Here is a 20,293-nt window from a genome sequence, read left to right on the forward strand (position 1 = left end):
TAAATGGAGTAGGCTACGATGGAAACGTTTTCAAGGCATTCTCTATGCAGGATATATGCGACTTTTTCTGCAGATCAATATGAATGGAGTAGGCTACGATGGAAACGTTTTCAAGGCATTCTCTATGCAGGATATATGCTACATTAGATTAGGCTACAGAGTTCAAATCAGTGTTAACATGAAACTCAAATTCAGTCAGCAGTGAGCATAAATATATATATGTTTTGTGTGGATATGCCTGTAGGCTTAATGAGATAATAAAATAATCTACTGTATATGAAAATGAAAATTCCATTACTGAAACAGTGATATGCAATAAAGGCTACTGGTGTATGTGGTCAGTTGTTGCAATTAATCTGTTTGAGGCTGGAAATATTAAAATACTGAATTTGACGCACAATGTGCGCATAGGCATTTATAACAGCTGGGTACGGTAAGGGATAGGTGCTTTTTTTTTTACGATGCTCTAGTTTATCCAATGGAAAAATGCAGAGTTTTCTTTACTGGGCAGATTTACCATGACTTGCCCAATAGCGATAAAGGAGACGCAGTCGTTAGGCCAACACTTGTATATATATTGAGCTGTAAGCAGTCATTTGCATAGAATCTTACATCGACTCCCTTGCGGTCCTATTGTAAGACGCCCTTTCGAGGAGCGGACAAAAAAAAAATGGTAAGATAGTTTTTATTTTATTTACATTTGTTTACTGAATCATTTGAAATTGTATATCTGAACAATGTGACATTTATATCAACTATTTAATAAGAACCTGATTTAGAACCTTTTATGCCTAAACAGCTATTTTTTAAGTGTTTAATTTGATTTTGTAGGCTATTTTAATTATAGCATTAGTCTTAAATAGATATCCAAGGCAGACTTCTGTTCTGCTCAATTTATGTCTGCACCTGATATAACATGAAATACCAGATTCGAGTACAGGGTCGAATAATGGCGCAATGGCGCAATGTCCCAGACAAAAAAGGGGCTTAGGAAGGTTGTGATGTGAACGGAATTCCATAGAACGTGCCAACCACTGGGAGGTGCCAACAATATAATTAAATAGGCTAGAGAGAAACATTATTCAGGATAATGTAGCATATTATTATAGAGCTAGATACATACAACATTATTTGAGAGATTCTGATACTGTGAAGGCTGTAACAATGTAACTACCATATCAAGTATACACTGATACATGAATGGCTAGCACAGAGCAATTCCTAAGGCGTTGCCTTTCTTTCAAATCAAACCTACAAGAAAACATAACTCTCTTACAACTTCCTTTGAAAACATTAAACCTCTGGGTGATTCTTTTCAATATTTAGAAGATGTTCTGAATGTATAGAATAGTTGTCCAGACTATTATTTTAGTATTGATTTTTACTAAATAGGCCTATGTTTTCTCCCCAGCGTGAGTGTATCTCAGTTCATGTGGGTCAGGCTGGAGTCCAGATGGGCAATGCCTGCTGGGAGCTCTACTGCCTGGAGCATGGGATCCAGCCGGATGGACAGATGCCCAGTGACAAGACCATCAGAGGAGGAGACGACTCCTTCAATACCTTCTTCAGTGAGACTGGGTCTGGAAATCATGTTCCCAGGGCTGTGTTTGTGGACCTGGAGCCCACAGTCATCGGTAAGATGTTTCTCATTTAATATGAATTGAGTCAAAGCGGGGTTGTAGAAATCCCTTATTGATCTGCTGCTCATGCTCTCTCCTCAGATGAGGTGCGAACTCTGACCTATCGCCAGTTATTCCATCCTGAACAGCTCATCAGAGGCAAAGAGGATGCTGCCAACAACTATGCCCGTGGGCACTATACTATTGGCAAAGAGGTCCATTGACCTGGTGCTAGAGAGGATCCGCAAACTGGTGGGTTTAATGAACAAGTGAATTACAGCATTTTATTTGTATTAACTAAATTATAATATTATGGATTATGAATCTTGTGTTGTCCTTGTTTTATGTGTTCCTCTCTCCTCAGGCTGACCAGTGCACAGGCCTTCAGGGCTTCCTGGTTTTCCACAGCTTTGGAGGTGGCACCGGCTCTGGTTTCACCTCCCTGCTCATGGAGCGCCTGTCTGTTGACTACGGCAAGAAGTCCAAGCTGGAGTTTTCCATCTACCCAGCTCCCCAGGTGTCCACAGCTGTGGTGGAGCCCTACAACTCCATCCTGACCACCCACACCACCCTAGAGCACTCTGACTGTGCCTTCATGGTGGATAATGAGGCTATCTATGACATCTGCCGTAGGAACCTCGACATTGAGCGTCCTACCTACACCAACCTCAACAGGCTCATTAGCCAGATCGTTTCCTCCATCACTGCTTCCCTTCGATTTGATGGTGCCCTCAATGTTGATCTGACAGAGTTCCAGACCAACTTGGTGCCCTATCCCCGTATCCATTTCCCTCTGGCCACCTATGCCCCAGTTATCTCTGCCGAGAAGGCTTACCATGAGCAGCTATCTGTGGCAGAAATCACCAATGCCTGCTTTGAGCCGGCCAATCAGATGGTGAAATGTGACCCTCGCCACGTCAAGTACATGGCTTGCTGCCTTCTGTTCCGTGGTGATGTGGTGCCCAAAGATGTCAATGCTGCCATTGCCACCATCAAGACCAAACGTTCCATTCAGTTTGTTGACTGGTGTCCAACTGGTTTCAAGGTTGGCATCAACTACCAGCGCCCCACTGTAGTCCCTGGTGGAGACCTGGCCAAAGTCCAGAGGGCTGTGTGCATGCTGAGCAACACCACTGCTGTGGCAGAGGCCTGGGCTCGGCTTGACCATAAGTTTGACCTGATGTACACCAAACGTGCCTTTGTGCACTGGTATGTGGGTGAGGGTATGGAGGAGGGAGAGTTTGCTGAGGCCAGCGAGGACATGGCAGCCCTGGAGAAGGATTATGAAGAGGTGGGGATTGACTCCATTGAGGGTGAGGGAGAGGAGGAGGGAGAAGAGTACTAGGTGCTACTTTTTCAAGAAGCAGAAGTTGTTCTGGACATGATTCCAAAAGCATTTCTAGCGAAATGCAAGTGTATCAACTAATTGAGAGAATAAAGTTATTGAGGACAAATTTGCATTATGTTGTTTCTCTTTTTTATATTCTTACTAATTGCATTTCAGCTACAGTAGATAAAGCAGAGAGATGTTAATCAGGCTTTGGTAACACTTTACATGAATTTGTTCTTATACCTACATGTATGTATAACGCTGTAATAACACTTTATTTACACTGTAAAACAATATTGTGTTAACATTTTGTTACATAATTATTTAGAAACGTAATTATAATTTCCTAGAAGGGTAATCAATTCGAAAGCTACCCTGGGTGAGTGAGAAGATGACTTACCCTACTACCCTGACTGTACATTTGGATTTTCTTACAATGAATGAATCACATAATGTAATCCTCCTGTCCTGTCCACCGGACGTGTCTGCCTTCAAACACATTCAGGTGTACAGCTTCAAAATAGCCTATAACGTTTTTGGAAAAAATAACCTATTCAAATAAAAAAATGCCTCTAGCAAGAAATCAATGCTCAAGTCTATGGGAGCTTTTCCCCAGCCCAGACATAATACTGTAGTCGACTCGGTTGCGTCATAAAATAATCTTCAGACATCGCACACCTCAAGCTGCAAGCTTCTGAATCGAGCTCTTCCTTGTTTTTATTACTTCTCCTAATCCCCTGCACAAAGACATATCATGGTGAGCAATATTCTATTTATTTTTTGTGGCGTATTATCGAACGTAAAACTTCAACAATTTTATTCAGATATTTTTGTGAATTTTGTGTGTGTGGAAGTCCTGCACCCGGTAGGCCATAGATCCCACCTGTCAATAGGAACAAGTTATAGCTCATCAACTGACTAGATATTTCATTCCTCAAATATTGTGTTTCAAAAAATGTTCGGAGTTGAAAGCCGGGAAATATTATGGGGTTGATCCAAAATAAAAATAATTGTGGGGACCGGCAATTGAATGGAGGCTGCGCGGTACTTCTCCAAAATCCTTTGGTCAGTGTCAGTGCAGACAGTAAATCAGATTAGACATGCTTAACTCTGGTAAACGTGGACAGTCTGTTCACTGAGCTGCCATATCGCAGACAAAAAAAGAAATACAACTTTTTAGACTATTTGCAAATATTTTCCACCGTTATTTAGAATAAATCATTTCCTCACTTGCTGTGAGATTTTGGATAAATACATAAATAATTGCAGATAACTGTTTGGTTTCTCCTATCAGCCTGCTGTAATTATTGATATTGGAAAAATACGTATTATTGTAGCCTACAAATCAGAATATAATCAAACACTGTAAATTAATTTCAGCAGAAATGTGGAAGTGGTCTGACAAGTTTCATAACATTTTAAAGAGACAGCAGCCCTAAAACTGGCTGACCTAGATAATCCTCTCCATATGCTGCACTGTCAGAGGAATACAACACTAGAACACACAGGAGGTTGGTGGCACCTTAATTGGGGAGGATGGGTACTTGATAATGGCTGGAGCGGAATTAGTGGAACAGTACCAACAACATTCCATTCTAGCCGTTCCAGACATTTTTATGAGCCGTCTTCCCCCCAGCAGCCTCCACTGCTAAAACACATCAGTAGAACACAACACTATAACACACCACTAGAACACAACACTAGAACACATCAGTAGAACACAACACTAGAACACATCAGTAGAACACAACACTAGAACACATCAGTAGAACACAACACTAGGACACATCAGTAGAACACAACACTAGAACACATCAGTAGAACACAACACTAGAAAACATCAGTAGAACACAACACTAGAACACATCAGTAGAACACAACACTAGAAAACATCAGTAGAACACAACAGTTGAGCACATCAGTAGAACACAACACTAGAACACAACATTAGAACACATCAGTAGAACACAACACTAGAAAATATCAGCAGAACACAACAGTCGAGCACATCAGTAGAACACAACACTAGAACACATCAGTAGAACACAACACTAGAAAACATCAGTAGAACACAACAGTCGAGCACATCACTAGAACACAACACTAGAACACATCAGTAGAATACAACAGTATAGAACACATCAGTAGAATACAACACTAGAACACAACATTAGAACACAACACTAGAACACAACACTAGAACACATCAGTAGAACACAACACTAGAACACATCAGTAGAACACAACAGTCGAGCACATCAGTAGAACACAACACTAGAACACAACACTAGAACACATCAGTAGAACACAACACTAGAAAGCATAAGTAGAACACAACAGTCAAGCACATCAGTAGAACACAACACTAGAACACATCAGTAGAACACAACACTAGAAAACATCCGTAGAACACAACAGTCGATTACATCACTAGAACACAACACTAGAACACATCACTAGAACACAACACTAGAACACATCAGTAGAACAAAACACTAGAACACATCAGTAGAACACAACAGTATAGAACACATCAGTAGAACACAACACTAGAACACAACAGTAGAACACAACACTAGAACACATCAGCAGAACAAAAATATGTTATTATTCCATAATAGAATAATAGAATAGAATAGATAGAACAGCAATAAAGAAATGTCCACATCAGAACAATGTAACACTTGGCTGCAGGTATCATCTTTGTTATTCTATTCACACACTTTATTTTACAGTAGATTATACAGTACACCCCTGGTATAGAGTATAGACTGTTTTGAGCCATTGTGGTCCTCCTATCACAAGGGGGTGTACATCTGAAATTATCAGACAAAAAATGGCTCCCCCTTCACCCTAGCGCGAGTGCATCTCTATCCACGTGGGTCAGGCTGGTGTCCAGATTGGCAATGCCTGCTGGGAGCTCTACTGTCTGGAGCATGGGATCCAGCCGGACGGACAGATGCCATCAGACAAAGCCATCGGAAGAGCTGACGACTCCTTCAACACCTTCTTCAGTGAGACTGGGGCTGGAAAGCATGTCCCCAGGGCTGTGTTTGTGGACCTGGAACCCACAGTCATTGGTAAGCTTTCCCTCTCAGGCAAAAAAGTTATACCTAGAACAATAAAGGGTTCATTGGATTGTCCCTGTAGAAGAACGCTGGTTCCAAAGCCTTTTCCAACAAGAAATAACCCTTTTAGAACCCTGTCTTCCATAGAGAATGTTCTCAGATGAAAAAAGTTCCATGTAGAACCCTTGCCCCTGTAGAATAACTATTTTAGAACACTCCTTTCTCTGAGTGTTCTGCTTCTCATGAGCTACTGATTTTCTCTCCTCAGATGAGGTGCGCACTGGGACCTATCGCCAGTTATTCCATCCTGAACAGCTCATCACTGGCAAAGAGGATGCTGCCAACAACTATGCCCGTGGGCACTACACTATTGGCAAAGAGATCATTGATCTGGTGCTGGACAGGGTCCGCAAATTGGTGGGTACCACATAATTAATCAATTAAATATTTTATCAACAAACTGATCAGAATGTGGGTATCTTGTGTTCTCCTTTTATTGACGTGTTCCTCTATCTCCTTAGGCTGACCAGTGCACAGGCCTTCAGGGCTTCCTGGTTTTCCACAGCTTTGGAGGTGGCACCGGCTCTGGTTTCACCTCCCTGCTCATGGAGCGCCTGTCTGTTGACTACGGCAAGAAGTCCAAGCTGGAGTTCTCCATCTACCCAGCTCCCCAAGTGTCCACAGCTGTGGTGGAGCCCTACAACTCCATCCTGACCACCCACACCACCCTAGAGCACTCTGACTGTGCCTTCATGGTGGATAATGAGGCTATCTATGACATCTGCCGTAGGAACCTCGACATTGAGCGTCCTACCTACACCAACCTCAACAGGCTCATTAGCCAGATCGTTTCCTCCATCACTGCTTCCCTTCGATTTGATGGTGCCCTCAATGTTGATCTGACAGAGTTCCAGACCAACTTGGTGCCCTATCCCCGTATCCATTTCCCTCTGGCCACCTATGCCCCAGTTATCTCTGCAGAGAAGGCTTACCATGAGCAGCTATCTGTGGCAGAAATCACCAATGCCTGCTTTGAGCCGGCTAATCAGATGGTGAAATGTGACCCTCGCCACGGCAAGTACATGGCTTGCTGCCTTCTGTACCGTGGTGATGTGGTGCCCAAAGATGTCAATGCGGCTATTGCGACAATCAAGACCAAACGTTCCATTCAGTTTGTTGACTGGTGTCCAACTGGTTTCAAGGTTGGCATCAACTACCAGCCCCCCACTGTAGTCCCTGGTGGAGACCTGGCCAAAGTCCAGAGGGCTGTTTGCATGCTGAGCAACACTACAGCTATTGCGGAGGCCTGGGCTCGGCTTGACCACAAGTTTGATCTGATGTATGCCAAACGTGCCTTTGTGCACTGGTATGTGGGTGAGGGTATGGAGGAGGGAGAGTTCTCTGAGGCCAGAGAGGACATGGCAGCCCTGGAGAAGGATTATGAAGAAGTGGGGGTTGACACTGTCGAGGGTGATGGACAGGAGGAGGGAGAGGAATACTGAGTGTTCATGCCAGGATGCCCCTGGCTCCCATATCTTAAAAAAGCACAATAAAAGATGCAATGCATTTATGTTTACGGTTTCATATTTTATTGTTGCTTGTTTAGGTTTAAAGCACAACTGGCCTGTTGTAGTGACAGTCACAGGGGGGAAATGAGTGTCTCATTGAAGATTCACCAAGAAAGTGTGTTTAAATTGATTCCCATGTATATGTTTTATTGTATACTATTTCATCAGTTACTTATCCATGTTTTCAAAACTCCAACATATTCACCAGAAGTAGAGGAATCTGTATTCGGTAGACCTAGGTGGCAGGTAGCCTAGCGATTAAGAGCGTTGGGACACTAAGTGAAAGATTGCTGGTTTCAATCCCAGAGCTGACTAGGCAAAAATGTATCATTGTGCCCTTGAGCAAGGCACTTAACCCTAGTTGTTCCTGTAAGTTGCTCTGGATAAGAGCATCTGCTGAATAACTAATATGTAAAAAATATACTGCAGTTACAACGTAGTAAAATAGTAATAATTTGGTGACATGAATTCTGAAATTGTAGTACTGCAGTTGAAGGGCAAAATCACTGGATGCAGCATACTACAGTGAATGGGAATATTTTGGACATATAACTGCAGCTATACAGTGTTACCTCAACTTGCACAAGTAGGCGCTAAAGATGCTTATGCTTATATCAGAGAAAAACCCTCATGCATAGTTTCAACAAGCCTATGAGGTACTTTCAAGTATTCTCCTCTTATAGCCAATTGGGACAAAGCATATGATAAGATCTTCCAATCAGTTTCGACAAAGCCTGTCCACTGTATCGTGGAAGTATAAATGGCCCCACCCACCGAATTTGGTATCACACTGACTTCTTACTACAGACTCCTAAAGGTCTGCCTGTAAGTGTTGAACTAAAAGAAGATTCATTTTCTCCGCACCACATCTTGAATCTTCTCAACTTTAACATGGTGAGTATAAAACAAATAATATTATTGTTGCTTTCAATCATGTTGTATCAGTGTTTTGGATCAAAGCTGATTCTATTTAATTTCTTCAACACAATTCGTCAATTAGACTAAAATGATTTTTAAAGTCATACTCTTACAGAGATTTTGTTTTGTAGCCAACCTAAACCAAAATGCTAATCAATCCCAATTATTTTGATAATTCCAGTCAACTACTCTAACAAAACTTAATGTCAAAACGGATGTCTCTGCTCAGTGGCAGATTTGTCAGTGACATCTCTCTCTCTGCTTTGATGTCTGGATTGTCTGCATTAGAAGCGAACCAGGGATGATTACTTATTGTAGAGGCGAATGTAAACTCAGTCATTGGCACTCATAATATATTCAAATAATTGCCTCGTTTATGAACGAGGCTGAAAGTAATGAGTAGGCAGGTCTATCCTGTAAAATGTATTTAGAACTCAAATATTTCATGAGCTATTTCAGAATTTCTGATTATATCAAAGTTCAAACTGCTTTGCTGATATGCTATTACATTTCTTAGTGCAACATTAAATACCTTGATTTAACATTGCATATTAAAATAGATTTGGTTAGCATTAAAAGTCTACTAAATCCATTTGAAGTAAAATGCATTCCTTGAAATGTGTTGGTCAGATGGGAATGATTTGTCAAATTAGCCACCCACAGTAAGCTATGTCTGACATTTGGCTTCAAACACACTGTCTGTTTGTCTGTTCAACAGCTGATCACTTGTTTCTTCAGTCAGGTGATGCGTCCCCATGTGTTCTGGTTTAAGCTGGAAGCCTATCTTCTTCTACAATGAAAGCATTTTCTGTAATACCCCGTGCCCACACCTCTCCTCCCTCTCCTCCCCTACAGAGTTGCTATGAATAAAGTAGAACAAACAATCCTATTGCCATTTTTGAACAATTTAAATATTGTTGTTGCTATTCCAGTTTTAGATTAATATTTTGGTACAATTGTCTATTGTGCCCAAAGATGTACTCAGGTATAACAGTTTTCCCACTGGGCACACACTGGTTGAATCAACATTGTTTCCACATAATTTCAATGAAATTACGTTGAACCACCGTGGAATAGGTGTTGAATTGATGTCTATGCCCAGTGAGTTCTTTCAGGAGATTGTACAGTAGAACTTGAAGGAGATATTTTCGTTTTGACTGTAACTAGGCCTATGTGTATAGTTCATACTTGATCGATTTTCTAATTAAAAGTAGTTATTGGTTTGAGAAAGTTGTAAAGAACTCTCTTTCCCCAGCGTGAGTGCATCTCCGTCCACGTGGGTCAGGCTGGAGTCCAGATTGGCAATGCCTGCTGGGAGCTCTACTGCCTGGAGCATGGGATCCAGCCGGACGGACAGATGCCCAGTGACAAGACCATCGGAGGAGGAGATGACTCCTTCAACACTTTCTTCAGTGAGACTGGGGCTGGAAAGCATGTCCCCAGGGCTGTGTTTGTGGACCTGGAGCCCACAGTTATTGGTAAGATTTTGTCACGGTTTCGGCCGAGGCTGCTCCTCTTCCTTGTTCGGGCAGGCTTCGGCGGTCGTCGTCTCCGGAGTACTAGCTGCCACCGTTCTATGTTTCATGTTCGTTTGGTTTTGTCTCTTTGTAACACCTGTCCCTTGTTTGTGTTTGATTATGTTCCCTATTTAGTTTCGTTTGTTTGGGTCAGGTGTTATGCGTGATTGTATTTTGTCAGCTTGCCACAGAGGAGTTTGTTCTCTCTCGTTGGTTGTCATTTTCGAGAGTTCGCACTGCGTGCGCTTTTTCTTGTTTTCCGCACTGTGTTTGTGCGTAATTGTTCGCGCCGCCCGGTTGGGTTGGCGACTCTTTACCTGATTTTGGATTTACTAAAGTCTGTTGAAGTCATCCTGGTTCCTGCGCTTGATTCCCTACACTCATCCACACACAGCACTCTGACAGAATCACGCATCATTCCATGGAATCAGCAGGAGCGACCGCGCCAACAGCAGGTATGGAGGAACGTCTTCGTGGGCAGGAGGATCGGATTAACCAGGTCTGTCATGCCCTGGAGGGGGTGATGAACACTCTCCACCGATGGGAAACCAGCGGGGTACCCACGACCCCACCTACCGAACCATCCCCATCGGTCAGTCCTCCTGTCCCATCTCCGGAACCCAGTGGGATTCGGCTCTCGCTCCCAAGGGCGTACGACGGCTCCACTGCCGGGTGTCAAGGGTTCCTGCTGCAAGTGGAGCTCTACCTCGCCACCGTACACCCGGCGCCCTCGGGACACGAGAGCGTCTCAGCCCTCATCTCCTGTCTCACCGGCAAGGCGTTGGAGTGGGCCAACGCCGAATGGAGGAGAATGGACGCCGCTACCACTACCTATGCGGAGTTCTCCCGCCGCTTCCGTGCTGTGTTTGACCATCCACCAGAGGGGAAGGCGGCGGGGGAGCGTCTGTTCTACCTCCGACAGGGGATGAGGAGCGCCCAGGACTTTGCCTTGGAATTCCGGACTCTAGCGGCCGATGCAGGGTGGAATGAGCGGGCCCATATAGACCACTTCGTTGCAGCCTCCGGGAGGACGTCCAGCGAGAGTTGGCGTGCAGGGACACCTCGTTGACCTTTGACCAACTTGTCGACATGGCCATTCGGCTGGATACCCTGCTCGCCACCCGTGGACGTCCCCGGGTGGGGTTCGCCATTCCACTCTCCAGCACCTCCGAGCCGAGCCCTATGGAGCTCGGGGTGCTGGCGCTAGAGAACGGAGGAGTAGGAACCCGAGGGGGGCCGTTCCCTGCACTAACTGTGGCCGTGGAGGGCACACCGCGGCTAGGTGTTGGGGAGGGTCCCCGGTGGAGGAGAAGGCAGGTCACGCATTGGGGGTCCCCCAGGTGAGTAGGCGCCCTACTTACCCAGAGCTTTCTGTCGTGCACCTAACCTTGCCTGTTTGTTTTCCACAGGTTGCACCTCGTTCCCAGCATAAGGCGCTGGTAGATTCAGGCGCAGCTGGGAATTTTGTAGATCGCCAGTTTTGTATAGAGTTAGGGATTCCCCTCCTTCCAGTTGATAAGCCTTTCCCTGTTCATGCCCTAGATAGCCGTCCGTTAGGGTCTGGGTTGATTAGGGAGGTCACAGCGCCCCTTCAAATGATGGCGCAGGAGGGTCATGAGGAGACGATTCAGCTCTATCTGATTGACTCTCCTGCGTATCCGGTAGTGCTGGGCCTTCCCTGGTTGATGACCCATGACCCTACTATTATGTGGCGAGAAAGCTCTTAAAGGGTGGTCTGCCCAGTGTGAGGGGCGGTGTCTGGGTGTTTCCATAGGGGCGACCTCGGTGGAGAGTCCGAATCTAATGACAGCACTGCATATTCCCCCGAGTATGAGGATTTGAAACTGGTGTTTAGTAAGACTAGGGCGGCGCAGCTGCCGCCTCATAGACGGGGGATTGTGCGATAGATCTCCAGTCAGGAGCAGCTCTCCCGCGGAGCCATGTGTATCCCTTGTCTCAAGAGGAGAGGAAGGCAATGGAGACGTACATCGCTGAGTCTCTGAGACAGGGATACATACGGGCCTCCACTTCACCCGCTTCCTCAAGTTTCTTTTTGTGAAGAAAAAGGATGGAGGTCTGCGCCCGTGTATTGATTACCGCGGTCTCAATCAGATTACGGTGAAGTACAGCTATCCACTTCCTCTGATTGCGACTATGACGGAGTCACTGCACGGTGCGCAGTTCTTTACAAAATTGGATCTCAGGAGCGCATATAACTTGGTGCGCATTAGAGAGGGCGATGAATGGAAGACAGCGTTTAGCACGACTTCCGGACACTACGAGTATCTAGTCATGCCATATGGGTTAATGAATGCTCCCTCAGTCTTCCAATCCTTCGTCGATGAGATTTTCCGGGACATGCAGGGACAGGGAGTAGTCGTGTACATCGACGACATTCTGGTGTACAGTCCTACCCGAGCAGAGCATGTAGCCCTGGTGCGCCGAGTATTGAGGAGGCTGTTGGAGCATGACCTATATGTCAAGGCAGAGAAATGTCTGTTTTTTCAGAAGTCGGTCTCCTTTCTGGGTTACCAGTTGTCTGCGTCAGGGGTGAAGATGGAGGTAGACCGGGTGTCAGCTGTGCGTAATTGGCAGACCCCAACCACTGTGAAGGAGGTGCAACAGTTCTTGGGTTTTGCGAATTATTACCGGAGGTTTATCCAGGGTTTTGGACAGGTGGCAGCTCCCATAACGTCTCTGTTAAAGGGGGGTCCGGTGCGCTTGCGGTGGTCAGCTGAGGCGGACAGGGCTTTTGGGAGACTGAAGGACCTGTTTACCTCGGCGCCGGTGTTGGCGCATCCGGATCCCTCTTTACCGTTCCAGGTAGAGGTGGACGCGTCAGAGGCCGGTATAGGGGCCGTTCTTTCCCAACGTTCTGGCACTCCACCTAAACTCCGTCCCTGTGCGTTTTATTCTAAAAGCTCAGTCCGGCGGAGCGGAATTATGACGTAGGAGACAGGGAGCTGTTAGCCGTGGTACAGGCCCTAAAGGTGTGGCGGCATTGGCTCGAGGGGGCTCAACACCCTTTCCTCATTCTAACTGACCATCGTAACCTGGAGTACATCCGGGCAGCTAGGAGACTGAATCCTCGCCAGGCCCGCTGGACTATGTTTCTAGCCCGGTTTGTGTTTAAAATCACATACATCCCTGGGTCCCAGAACGGGAAGGCAGATGCTCTGTCTCGGCGGTATGACGCGGAGGAGAGGTCCGTTGAGCCCACGCCCATACTACCAGAGTCTTGTCTGGTTGCACCGGTGGTGTGGGAGGTTGATGGCGAGATCGAGCGGGCGTTACGCACCGACCCAAGTCCTCCACAGTGTCCAGTGGGTCGGACGTACGTTCCGCTCGAGGTACGCGATCGCCTCATTTGTTGGGCTCATACGTCCCCCCTCCTCTGGCCATCCGGGTATCGGCCGGACAGTGCACTGCCTTAGCACGAAGTACTGGTGGCCAACGTTAGCTAGGGATGTGAGGATTTATGTCTCCTCCTGTTCGGTGTGTGCCCAGTGTAAGGCGCCCAGACATTTGCCCAGGGGTAAGCTACAACCCCTGCCTATTCCACAACGACCCTGGTCCCACCTCTCGGTGGATTTTGTTACCGACCTTCCCCCTCACAGGGGAATACTACCATCCTGGTCGTTGTGGATCGGTTCTCGAAGGCCTGTCGTCTCCTTCCCATGCCGGGTCTACCCACTGCCCTACAGACCGCTGAGGGTCTGTTTACCCATGTCTTCCGGCATTACGGGGTACCCGAGGATATAGTGTCTGACCGAGGCCCCCAGTTCACCTCCAGAGTGTGGAGAGCATTTATGGAACGGTTGGGGGTTTCGGTAAGCCTTACCTCGGGTTACCACCCGGAGAGTAATGGGCAGGTTGAACGTGTTAACCAGGAGGTGGGTAGGTTTCTGAGGTCTTATTGCCAGGGCCGGCCGGAGGAGTGGGCAAGATACGTTCCGTGGGCCGAAATGGCACAGAACTCTCTCCGCCACTCCTCCACCCAACTAACCCCTTTCCAGTGTGTGTTAGGGTACCAGCCGGTTCTGGCACCTTGGCACGAGAGCCAGATCGAGGCCCCTACGGTGGATGAATGGGTACGGCGCTCGGAGGAAACATGGAACGCTGCCCACGTACATCTGCAGCGGGCCATCCGTCGGCAGAAAACGAGCGCCGATCTCCACCGCAGTGAGGGGCCTGTGTACGCACCTGGAGATCGAGTCTGGCTCTCGACCAGAAACCTGCCCCTCCGCCTGCCTTGCCGGAAGCTGGGTCGGCGGTTTGTGGGGCCATTCAAAGTCCTGAGGAGGTTGAACGAGGTGTGTTACAGGTTAGAACTGCCTATTGACTATAGGAATATTAACCCCTCGTTCCATGTGTCTCTCCTCAGGCCGGTGGTAGCTGGTCCACTCCAGGAGTATGAGATAGAGGAGACTCCTCCGCCCCCGTTGGACATCGAGGGGGCTCCGGCGTACACCGTGAGGTCCATCCTTGATTCGAGACGCCGGATGGGGGTCTTCAATACCTCGTGGAGTGGGAGGGGTACGGCCCGGAGGAGCGGTGCTGGGTGCCAAGGAGGGACATATTGGACCAGTCCCTGCTGACCGAGTTCCATCGGGGTCATCCTGCGCGCCCTGCTCCGCGTCGTCCGGGTCGTCCCCGAGCCCCGGGTCGGCGCACGGCTGGAGCCGCGCGTCAAGGGGGGGTACTGTCACGGTTTCGGCCGAGGCTGCTCCTCTTCCTTGTTCGGGCAGGCTTCGGCGGTCGTCGTCTCCGGAGTACTAGCTGCCACCGTTCTATGTTTCATGTTCGTTTGGTTTTGTCTCTTTGTAACACCTGTCCCTTGTTTGTGTTTGATTATGTTCCCTATTTAGTTTCGTTTGTTTGGGTCAGGTGTTATGCGTGATTGTATTTTGTCAGCTTGCCACAGAGGAGTTTGTTCTCTCTCGTTGGTTGTCATTTTCGAGAGTTCGCACTGCGTGCGCTTTTTCTTGTTTTCCGCACTGTGTTTGTGCGTAATTGTTCGCGCCGCCCGGTTGGGTTGGCGACTCTTTACCTGATTTTGGATTTACTAAAGTCTGTTGAAGTCATCCTGGTTCCTGCGCTTGATTCCCTACACTCATCCACACACAGCACTCTGACAGATTTATGTTTCCTACATTGAGTCAAAGGTGTTTGTTAGATATTATTTTTTGCTTTTATGGTATTGAGCTCCTCCATGAGCTGCTAATTTTCTCTCCTCAGATGAGGTGCGAACTGGGACCTATCGCCAGTTATTCCATCCTGAACAGCTCATCACTGGCAAAGAGGATGCTGCCAACAACTATGCCCGTGGACACTACACTATTGGCAAAGAGATCATTGACCTGGTGCTGGACAGGATCCGCAAACTGGTTGGTTTGATGAATTAATATATCAGTAAAATATGTTATCAAATAAATGTCCTTCTATTGACGTGTTTCTATTTCTCCTTAGGCTGACCAGTGCACAGGCCTTCAAGGCTTCCTGGTTTTCCACAGCTTTGGAGGTGGCACCGGCTCTGGTTTAACCTCCCTGCTGATGGAGCGCCTGTCGGTTGACTACGGCAAGAAGTCCAAGCTGGAGTTCTCCATCTACCCAGCTCCCCAGGTGTCCACAGCTGTGGTGGAGCCCTACAACTCCATCCTGACCACCCACACCACCCTAGAGCACTCTGACTGTGCCTTCATGGTGGATAATGAGGCTATCTATGACATCTGCCGTAGGAACCTCGACATTGAGCGTCCTACCTACACCAACCTCAACAGGCTCATTAGCCAGATCGTTTCCTCCATCACTGCTTCCCTTCGATTTGATGGTGCCCTCAATGTTGATCTGACAGAGTTCCAGACCAACTTGGTGCCCTATCCCCGTATCCATTTCCCTCTGGCCACCTATGCCCCAGTTATCTCTGCAGAGAAGGCTTACCATGAGCAGTTAACTGTCTCTGAAATCACCAATGCCTGCTTTGAACCGGCCAATCAGATGGTGAAATGTGACCCTCGCCACGGCAAGTACATGTCATGCTGCCTTCTGTACCGTGGTGATGTGGTGCCCAAAGATGTCAATGCTGCCATTGCCACCATCAAGACCAAACGTTCCATTCAGTTTGTTGACTGGTGTCCAACTGGTTTCAAGATTGGCATCAACTACCAGCCGCCCACTGTAGTCCCTGGTGGAGACCTGGCTAAAGTCCAGAGGGCTGTGTGCATGCTGAGCAACACCACTGCTGTGGCAGAGGCCTGGGCTCGGCTTGACCACAAGTTTGACCTGATGTACGCCAAACGTGCCTTTGTGCACTGGTATGTGGGTGAGGGTATGGAGGAGGGAGAGTTTGCTGAGGCCAGAGAGGACATGGCAGCCCTGGAGAAGGATTATGAAGAGGTGGGACGTGACAGCGGTGAAGAAGATGAGGACGGAGAAGAGTATTAGAAATGGCTGTCTTTCTTTCTCTGTCTTTCAAACTCTTTATCATAGATCCACTCTTTTCTTTTCATTTCCCTTTTCCATATATCCACCTGTTTCTTTTCATCCCCCCTTTCTATTGATCCACATGTTCCATTATTTCCATCCCTACACTGGTCCAAAACTCCTAACCTCAATCAAAAAGCACTTTCATGTTGACAATAAATTGACATTGTATGGAAAACTACAACTACTTGTTGTAATTTTAAGGTTCCCCTTTAGAGGTGTTCATACCATTAGTTTACAATCCTCTTCATTATGTGTATTTCTATACTGGTGGCTTAGACAGATTCATTGGATTCTAGGAACACTGTTAACAATCACAGTATTTCAAATAATGTGTTATCATTACAGTGGAGGCTGCTGAGGGGAGGACGGCTCATAATAACGTCTGGAATGGAGTCAATGGAATGGTATCAACCACATGGAAACCACCTGCTTGATGTGTTTGATACCATTCCATTGATTCCATTCCAGACGTTATTATGAGCCGTTCTCCCCTCAGCGCTGCTGTCTATTATGGATTCATAATCATCTATAAACAAACAATTAACCATTTTAAAACGACTAACTTAAAGAACTTCAAGTTTAAATCATTTCAATATTGAACTTTGTCATGAGATCTTTTCTTTAAAAGAGTAGCAGAGTGGTGCTTGTGTTTGTTGGTTTTCTCTGGTACCTAACAACTTTCATGTCTAGAGGGCAGTGTTGGGCAATAAATACATGTTCCTGTCCTTCCGTGAACATGAATGGGCAAAAATTCCCAATACATACCCCAATAGATCAATACTTTCCTGAACGCTACAAAATATCACGAAGGTAGTATTAAAACAACACACTTAGAAAATCACAGCCATAACTGCACAGAGGGTAGACCTAGATGCTGCATTTTCTCACCTTCAGAATGCAAACGAATAATACATGCAGAATACTACATTCATTGTGAAATTGGAAATGTGAATTGTGAAATGTACTCTCCAATTTACCATGTGAAAGCCAGCTAAGCCTGAGAAGAGCCCAGTCCTAGTTCACAGCCCTGATCTAAAATAGGTCCTGGTATTCATACCCTGCCCTGTCATGGGGGAGATCTGTCAAGCTGGCGGACAGGACAGGTGGGGTTTATAAATACTGTTCCCAATGTGTCTAGATTGGACCTAAACTGGATGGCTGCAGACGCAAAACATGATATAGGCTCGTTTACAATTATTTTGTAGTCACCCGCCTAGCAACCTCGTAAAGAGGTTCAAACCTCGTTGCGTAATGGTTAAGGTGTTGGCTTGACAGTCGCTTGGACCTGTGTTCAGGTCCCGGTCAAGGCTATCCCCTTAATTTAATGTCATGAGACCAGAAGGATGCAAAAAACAGTATATACTGTAGATCATTAGTCATGTGCAAGAATCTGCCCTGTGAAGAAAATAACATATACAGTGCATTCGGAAAGTATTCAGACCACTTGTCTTTTTCCACATTTTGTTATGTTACAGCCTTATTCTAAAATGGATTCAATTGTTTTTTCCCCCCTCATCAATCTACACGCAATATCCCATAATGACAAAGCAAAAACACGTTTTTATATATATATTTTTTTACAAATGTATACAAAAATAAAATATCACATTTACATACGTTTCAGACCCTTTACTCAGTACTTTGTTGAAGCACCTTTGGCAGTGATTACAGCCTCAAGTCTTCTTGGGTATGACGCTACAAGCTTGGTACACCTGTATTTGGGGAGTTTCTCCCATTCTTCTCCGCAGATCCTCTCAAGTTCTGTCAGGTTGGATGGGGAGCGTCGCTGCACAGCTATTTTCAGGTCTCTCCAGAGACGTTCGATCAGGTTCAAGTCCGGGCTCTGGCTGGGCCACTCAAGGACATTCAGAGACTTGTCCCGAAGCCACTCTTGCGTTGTCTTGGCTGTGTGCTTAGGGTCATTGTCCTGTTGGAAGGTGAACCTTCGCCCCAGTCTGAGGTCCTGAGCGGTCTGGAGCAAGATTTCATCAAGGATCTCTCTGTACTTTGCTCCTTTCATCTTTCCCTCGATCCTGACTAGTCTTCCAGTCCCTGCCGCTGAAAAACATCCCCACAGCATGATGCTGCCACCACCAGGCTTCACCATAGGGATGGTGCCAGGTTTCCTCCAGACGTGATGCTTGGCATTCAGGCCAAAGAGTTCAATCTTGTTTCTTCAGACCAGAGAATCTTGTTTCTCATGGTCTGCGAGTCCTTTAGGTGCCTTTTGGCAAACTCCGAGCGGGCTGTCATGTGCCTTTTCCTGAGGAGTGGCTTCCGTCTGGCCACTCTACCATAAAGACCTGATTGGTGGAGTGCTGCAGAGATGGTTGTCCTTCTGGAAGGTTCTCCCATCTCCACAGAGGAACTCTGGAGCTCTGTCAGTGACCATCGGGTTCTTGGTCACCTCCCTGACCAAGGCCCTTCTCCCCCGATTGCTCAGTTTGGCCAAGCGGTGAGCTCTATGAAGAGTCTTGGTGGTTCCAAACATCTTCCATTTAAGAATGATGGAGGCCACTGTGTTCTTGGGGACCTTCAATGCTGCAGACATTTTTTGGTACCCTTCCCCAGATCTGTACCTCGACACAATCCTGTCTCGGAGCTCGACGGACAATTCCTTCGACCTCATGGCTTGGTTTTTGCTCTGACATGCACTGTCAACTGTGGGACCTTTTATAGACATGTGTGTGCCTTTCCAAATCATGTCCAATCAATTGAATTTACCACAGGTGGATTCCAATCAAGTTGTAGAAACATCTCAAGGATGATCAATGGAAACAAGATGCACCTGAGCTCAATTTCGAGTCTCATAGCAAAGGGTCATCCTTGAATACTTATGTAAATACGCAAAAATGTCTAAAAACCAGTTTTTGCTTTGTCATTATGGGGTATTGTGTGTAAATTGATAAGGAAAACATTTTATTTAATCCATTTTAGAATAAGGCTGTAACATAACAAAATGTGGAAAAAGTCATGGGGTCTGAATACTATCCGAATGCCTTCAGAAAATATTCACACCCCTTGACTTTTTACACATTTTGTTGCGTTACAAACTGGGATTAAAATGGATGTCTTAAAAAAATAAGATCTACACAAAATACTTAATTTTTTTATTAATGAAAAATAAAACACTAGTACACACTATATATTCAGAAGTATGAGGACACCCCTTCAAATTAATGGATTCAGCTATTTCAGTCACACCCATTGCTGACAGGTGTATAAGATTGCGCACACAGCCATGCCATCTCAATAGACAAACATTGGCAGTAGAATGGCCTTACTGAAGAGCTCAGTGACTTTCAATGTGGCACCGTCATAGGTTGCCACCTTTCCAACAAGTCAGTTCGTCAAATTTCTGCCCTGGTAGAGCTGTCCCGGTCAACTGTAAGTGCTGTTATTGTGAAGTGGAAACGTCTGGGAGCAACAATGGCTGGCGAAGTGGGAGGCCACACAAGCTCACCGAACGGGACCGCCGAGTGCTGATGCGTGTAGTGCGTAAAAATAATCTGTCCTCGGTTGCAACACTCAGTACCGAGTTCCAAACTGCCTCTGGAAGCAACATCAGCACAATAACTTTTCATCAGGAGCTTCATGAAATGGGTTTCCATGACCGATCAGCCGCACACAAGCCTAAGATCACCATGCGCAATGCCAACCATTGGCTGGTGTGGTGTAAAGCTCGCCTCTATTGGACTCTGGAGCAGTGGAAACGCATTCTCTGGAGTGATGAATTACGCTTCACCATCTGGCAGTCGGGCAAATCTGGGTTTGGCGGATGCCAGGA

The 20,293-nt window shown here is 46.3% G+C and overlaps 2 protein-coding genes and 1 pseudogene across 3 annotated transcripts; all 3 read left to right on the forward strand.

The window, feature by feature from the left end:
- Positions 1–570: 570 nt before the first annotated feature.
- On the forward strand, positions 571–3,077 carry LOC121537944 (annotated as a pseudogene).
- Positions 3,078–3,617: 540 nt separating this feature from the next.
- Positions 3,618–7,583, forward strand: LOC123481053 (tubulin alpha-1B chain-like). 2 transcript variants are annotated; one of them, XM_045207082.1, is made up of 4 exons: positions 3,618–3,706; positions 5,807–6,029; positions 6,286–6,434; positions 6,539–7,583. In XM_045207082.1, the coding sequence occupies exons 1-4, from the start codon at positions 3,704–3,706 to the stop codon at positions 7,517–7,519; spliced, it is 1,356 nt and encodes a 451-aa protein (XP_045063017.1). In that variant the 5' UTR covers positions 3,618–3,703; the 3' UTR covers positions 7,520–7,583. The 2 variants fall into 2 exon arrangements, with proteins under 2 accessions (XP_045063017.1, XP_045063018.1); XM_045207083.1 differs by having other exon boundaries at positions 3,689–3,706; positions 5,837–6,029.
- A 663-nt stretch (positions 7,584–8,246) lies between these two features.
- Positions 8,247–16,687, forward strand: LOC121537945 (tubulin alpha-1C chain-like). The gene is made up of 4 exons (XM_041845615.2): positions 8,247–8,479; positions 9,759–9,981; positions 15,259–15,407; positions 15,490–16,687. The coding sequence occupies exons 1-4, from the start codon at positions 8,477–8,479 to the stop codon at positions 16,462–16,464; spliced, it is 1,350 nt and encodes a 449-aa protein (XP_041701549.1). The 5' UTR covers positions 8,247–8,476; the 3' UTR covers positions 16,465–16,687.
- Positions 16,688–20,293: the final 3,606 nt, after the last annotated feature.

Source organism: Coregonus clupeaformis, chromosome 24 (genome assembly GCF_020615455.1).
Source record: "Coregonus clupeaformis isolate EN_2021a chromosome 24, ASM2061545v1, whole genome shotgun sequence".
Lineage (NCBI taxonomy): Eukaryota > Metazoa > Chordata > Actinopteri > Salmoniformes > Salmonidae > Coregonus > Coregonus clupeaformis.